The sequence below is a fragment of the Lycium ferocissimum genome, chromosome 8 (genome assembly GCF_029784015.1).
Source record: "Lycium ferocissimum isolate CSIRO_LF1 chromosome 8, AGI_CSIRO_Lferr_CH_V1, whole genome shotgun sequence".
Lineage (NCBI taxonomy): Eukaryota > Viridiplantae > Streptophyta > Magnoliopsida > Solanales > Solanaceae > Lycium > Lycium ferocissimum.
In genome coordinates, this window is record NC_081349.1 from 62286344 (window position 1) to 62292759 (window position 6416).

Consider the following 6416-nt stretch of genomic DNA (forward strand, 5'->3'; position numbering starts at 1 on the left):
GGATTATTTTTCACATATTGTGCATGCAAGTATCCTCTCCATTTGTTCCATAACTATTTCATCCATTCCAAGACATGATCACGATGATCATTCATGTCAGCACTCTCAAATTTATCCTAAAATAATCAAAACATGGGTTGAGTTAATGCATTTACAAGACACTATCAACAAAGTGATGTTGTTCATGTATTTATATTAGTTCAGTTCTTTTTTTGGTTCTTTTTTTACAATAGTTTCTTGTTCATTCTTGAACTCATCTTATATACATTTAAAAGAAGAGCTATATACAATTGCACATTAAAAAAAAAGAGCCATGTCCAAGATTTATATTGGCTTCTTTATAATCTGTATCAAAAAATGTAGTTGGCAAAGCTTTATAACTGTGGGGTTTACCATAAAGAATTGCTTAAGATAAAGGCCATAAAAGAGCTTGAAAGCTGGAAAAAATAATACTTATATTCCGACTCTGGCCGCATTTAAGAAAATAAAAGTACTCGTGCATAGAAACTGAAATCGCCATTAAAAAATATATACACATTCATCGAAATAAACATCTATGCACATTTTTATTGAAAAATTTAACAGAAATATGTAAGTTCATATTAAGTTCAGATTTAGTCTTTAAAATCACGGATCCGTCTCTGTTAGGAGCACATAATCCAACAAAAAAAGGCATTTTAGAAACAAAACTCTCATGTATGACGCAGTTCTAAATAAATGATGACGCTTAGCCTAAAAGTCGAACAAATCCTAGAAAGGGACATTTCAGTTGCCACATGTTGATTTTGCTTCAGCTACTAAAACACAAGGAGATTTGCCGCACCATATTATTAAAAGGCAAAAAGGAGCAGAAACACATTTTCTCTGATGAAAGTTTTAGTAGTCCGGAATCTAATTTTGAAAATATTCCACCTGAATGGCATAAGTCTAAACATTTTAACCAGGAAATTAGTTCATCATAGAACCTTTCTAGTGTGAAAATACTGCACTGTTCAAGCTAGTTCTTAGTAGAACCTTTTGGATCTTAATTTTTTAACTCACTAACACTGTTTTTAGAACTAACTATTTATAAAACCTTTCTTAATCTTTAGCAAAATGAATGCAGATCAAAATATTAAGGCTAATCACAAAATGGATTTAGCCGAAATGTACAAGAACAGGTCCAGAAGCACAATCATACTTTGTACTACATTTGTTACCTCAACAGCTGCCCACATGTGATTCAATTTTTCTTGCTTAATATCATTCCACGATGGAACTCCCAACGGACACATATTACGATCACGAATTATTCTTCCCAAGTGCCTCGAAAACAGGTTGCTATTTGTTCCAACAGTTCGATTATTGTAAAAAGTTACTTTCAGCTTTTGTCCAACTTCAAGTGATGCAACTTCTTTACACTTGTTCCTACCCCGAACTCTTTTTACCTTTCTAGGATTAGATGAACCTGCATTTGCATAATTTGGTTAAAACTACAGCAATAAAATTCGGTTTTTCAAATTAATAACACATGGATTCAAAATATCATACATGTTTCAACTGATTGGGAGTGTTGCATAACTTGATCAGTAGATGGTGGCAATGAAATATTGGTTTGCATATGCTCTTTCTCAAGAATCAAGGGTTTTTTTATCCATTGTTTGCATTCCTTGACTAGAAGACATGGCAGAATTTGAACTTGTGGTTTTAGGAGTTTGCATACTTTGATTAGCATCAATAGCACTCTTGTGGAGAGATTCCACCTCATTTTCAGAAACATCTAAAGAGGAGCACAAAGATCTAGGTGTTTGCTCCTGTCCCTTCCCTATAGCACCTGGCGAAAAGAAATCATATTAGTAAAAGCATGGATATTTAATTTCAGTTATATATGCAATTACAGACACAACAGATTTAATTCGAAAAAACTCACTTGTTTCAATTTTTTGGGTATATTGATTAACTTGATCAGTAGATGGAGGCAATAGACTATCAATTTGCATATACTCTTTCTCAAGAACCATGGAATTTTTGTGTATTGTAGAGTTTTTAAGCCCTTGTCCTCGTCCCTTCCCGGTAGCACCTGCAGAAAAGAAATCATATTAGTAAAAGCTTTGGAATTTAGTTTGAGTTATACATGCAATTAAATATAGGTGTAAGTTTTCTCTTGGCGTATGATCGGTTGACCGCTATTGTGCGTCACCGTCGGAAAAATGGCATGGGGAAGGCCCCCGTCAGGGCCTTATATGCTGAACAACAGACTAATGATTATTAAAATGTGGACTGCTGATTTCGATTTCAACAAAGAAGTCTTGAAAATAGTTCCTCTAGGGGTTCAGTTGCCAAATTTACCTTTGAGTTGTTGGGGAATTGACTTTTTGAGTAGGATAGGGAGTACACTGGGTATTCCATTGTATAATTGGAAGCCACTTTATTATCCAAAATGTCTACAGTTGGGAAACATTTTCCAAGAAAACACTAAAAACCAACCTTCTAAACGCAATAGGACGAAACATCCTATACCAGAAAAAACTTGGCAACATATGTGGATTGTACAAGTGGTACAACCAGTAGTTGTGACTGAAATACAAGGTGAGCAAGTAGATAGGAAAATAGGGGTGCATGTTGCTAAACGACAAGGGATGTAAATCATAGAACCCGAGCATCCTATTGAGAGTATAGTTGAACCAAATACTGATGGTTGGCAAACAGTAAGGAGTAAGTCTGCATGCAAGGGCACTAAAACTTTAAACCTTGGTTTGGATACATGTACATAATTCTTACTTGGATTGTGAATAAAAAAATTTACTTAACCAAAAAAAAATTAACTTTTAATTAAAATGTTGGTTGCTAAAACATGTATACGTTAAGTACTTACACCAACGAAAAATAAAAACAGTATACTTTACCACCCAAAAAAACACAACTCTGCCTTACTTGAAGTTTCTCATGGAGATCATCCAAATAGTCGCTTACGACTAAAAGAGTACTATTTTTTTTTTATGAAGTACAGATTTTATTAAATTAGTACCAAGATAGTACAGAAACAGAAAGAAAAAATAGCCTACTACACTCTTCTTCCTAGCATATCAAGAAAACCACATATTGGTTCAAACTATCTATAAGTTACTTTTACACCAGAAGTACAAATTTTATAAACATCTATCCTTAAATAGTACTGCTTGTTGGTGGTTGATGTGAGATCATGAATCCCTAAATTATTAAAATGTATTAGGATTCATGCTCCCTGCTATTTCTTCTTTCTTAAAAAACAAGCACCCATATTTCTCTTGCTTAGTTATATGGAAGAACAATATCTATGAATACACTGGTAGTTGTATGTTTGACATTACTTGGCTCATAAACCAACTTCTCCCCATAGTTCAGTATGCTACTCTCAGTCTGAAGCTAATACATGAAGAAAGAACCACAAACATTAATAAACATACACCAACATATTCATCTCATTACATAACATTACCCTTGCCATTGAGTAGCAAAACAGTGATTTACATGTTATATCGGCTATATGTCCAAACTCCTGAACATTATTTTAAGGATTAATGTTTATTCTAATACTAGAAAATTAGAATTTGACCATGTACTCTTAACCTCCTCATTCTTTTTAAAACAACGAGAGTAGTTTTTACAATTAATAGTAATTTGAAATTTGTCAAGAAAAGGGAAAATGGAAGCTATATAGTTCTTCAATAACATATAAAATGCAAGAAAGGAATAATTATTTCTTGTTTTAACTTTGATGTATACTAATTAGAGCTAACGACGAAGACGTCCTACTCTTCGAAATCCTTCACATAATTGTGATTATTCAATCGTTCCAATTTACAAATTGTACCTTCTCTTTAGAACTAATGGTTTTGTAATTTCTGTTAAAGCTAACTTATGTGATGGATTTGCAGATGCTCATAGTGGAGGTAGAAATTCATTTAAGTTTGGCCATAGAAGTTAAATTCACATATTTGGTTAGGCCTTGCTTGAAAACACTTGTTCGATAACTTTTTCATTTTTTTTTCCTATCGAGAGTGAAAGAGTTAAACACAGCGAAAGGGAATTGCTATCTTCCCATATGCTATTATTTCCAGGTATGCTAAATACAAATGACAATAGAGATTAGATAGGCTATGAGGTACAAATGAATTTAGTCGAAACCTTTACAGATGTAAAATAAGAAAAATTGCAATAGAAGTAACAAGACAAGTCCCTATGTGGCTCGAAAAATCTCAACACTGAAAAGGTCTTACTGATCCTAACACATACGCATAAAATAGATAGCACAAATTATCAAACACTAAACAAAGAGACATTCATACAACCAAAATAAGCACACAAATCCAACTCGGCTTGTACAAAGCTATAAAACGAAATCAAGATTGAGTCTTAAAATAGAAATAAAAGGTTTTTTTTGTATCATAAACACATACCCCAAAGAATAAACTCAAAAATTCAACTGGGTACATACACAAAACATGAAATAGAATCAGAAGATTAAGTTTTAAAATAGAAATAGCGGGTTTTTCACCTCATAAACACAGACCCAAAATAATAAGCTCAAAAATTCAACTCGGAGCATACACAAAACATTGAAACTGAGTCAAAATATTGAGTGTTTACCTTTCTGATTTTAAACAAAGAAGTAATAGAACAAATAGCACAAATTATAGAAAATAAAATGAAGAGGGAGAAGAATCTATAATACCTTGAGAGGTTTTTGATGAACAAGAGAAGAATCGAGGAGATGAGAAATTAATTGGTAGAACTAGGGCGGAAAGCGATGATGGGAGCGATGTGTAGAAACTAGGTGTGTTTGTGTTTTCGGAAGATAGAGAGTTTGATTAATATTTGAAATTTTTTATTTCGGTATATACGGCTCAATTAGTTTTGGCGCCTTAGTTTTTGGTGAAAACATAAGTTTTAATTTCACTACACTTGATTTGGTGCCGTTCGAGAAAATAGTAGTTTTTTAGTATTTTAATATTATATTTGTTGGCATCTATCCGTCTCATGGCCCATAAATTACAATTTGGGACCAGTTACTAAATTCTTTTGAGACTAGATTTAGTCCCGTCGCAATAAAATGTAGAATTCAGGACCGGAATAAAATCTCATCTCAAAAAATGTACATTTAGAGACGGGATTATTAACTCGTCCCTAAATGTTGGTCGCAGATAAGCCTTTTTCTTGTAGTGTAGAATCGGAATAAAACCTGAGTCGATTGAACCATTTGAGGTAGCTACACCGTAGGAGATTCGTTATAGCAAAGGTGTATATAAAAAGTGTTCGGTGAATATATATAATCGTCATACCTTGGCCGATTTGATAGAGTTAGATATGACTGAGTTTGATGTTATTATGGGTATGGATTGGTTAGTTTCTTGTTATGCTAACATTGATTGTAGAAACAAGATAGTTGGGTTTCAGTTTCCAGGGGAGCCAACTATAGAATGGCTAGGGAATACGGCATCGCCGAGGGTAAGTTTATTTCATACCTCGAAGGCAAGGAAGATGGTTAGAAAGGGTTATATTTATCATCCGGTTCGTGTGCATGACTTGAAAACGCGAGGCACCGACTCTTCGATCGATCCGGTAGTCAATGAATTTCCAGATGAACTTCCAGGTCTTCCTCCTGAGCGGGAGATAGAGTTCACTATAGATGTGTTGCCAAATAATCAGCCTATATCTATTCCTCCTTACGAACGGCACTGCGAACGAAAGAACTGAAGGAGCAGCTGAGGGATTTATTAGAGAAGGGCTTCATCAGGCCCAGTACATCACCTTGGGGAGCACCGGTATTGTTTGTGAGAAAGAAGGATGGGTCGCTGCGGATGTGTATTGATTATAGGCGGTGAACAAGGTGACCATAAAGAATAGATATCCCCTCCCCGGGATTGACGATTTATTTGACCGGTTGCGGGGTGCTAAGTGTTTCTCGAAGATAGACTGCGGTCAGGCTACCACCAGGTGCGAGTAAGAGAGGCAGGTATTCCAAAGACTGCCTTCAGGACCCGATACGGGCACTATGAGTTTAGGGTGATGTCTTTTGGGTTGACCAATACTTTAGCAGTGTTTATGGATCTGATGAACCGAGTATTCAAGCTGTTCCTGGATATGTTCGTGATTGTATTTATTGATAATATTCTGGTCTACTCACGATCAGAGGAGGAGCGTGCAGATCATCTGAGAACGGTACTTGGGGTGCTTCAGCACCAGAAATTGTATGCTAAGTTCTCTAAATGTGAATTCTGGTTGACTTCAGTAGCATTCTTGGGGCATATTATTGGAGCTGATGGCATTCGGGTGGATAGAAGGGAATAATTTGTGCAAGCCATGAGAGGTTGCCACCTTACGCTCCGATTTTCGCACAAAAGAGGTGCTATTTTCATCAGGAGCAAGCTGGTCATACCACCAATGAGTGCTTGGCC

The 6416-nt window shown here is 35.3% G+C and overlaps 1 protein-coding gene across 1 annotated transcript; it reads right to left on the reverse strand.

The window, feature by feature from the left end:
- Positions 1-1124: 1124 nt before the first annotated feature.
- LOC132066526 (uncharacterized) lies at positions 1125-1886 on the reverse strand. Its single transcript, XM_059459829.1, has 2 exons — positions 1531-1886; positions 1125-1447 (listed from the first exon to the last, which is right to left on the reverse strand). Exons 1-2 carry the CDS (start codon positions 1757-1759, stop codon positions 1125-1127), a joined length of 552 nt encoding a protein of 183 aa, XP_059315812.1. The 5' UTR covers positions 1760-1886.
- Between the last annotated feature and the right edge of the window lie 4530 nt (positions 1887-6416).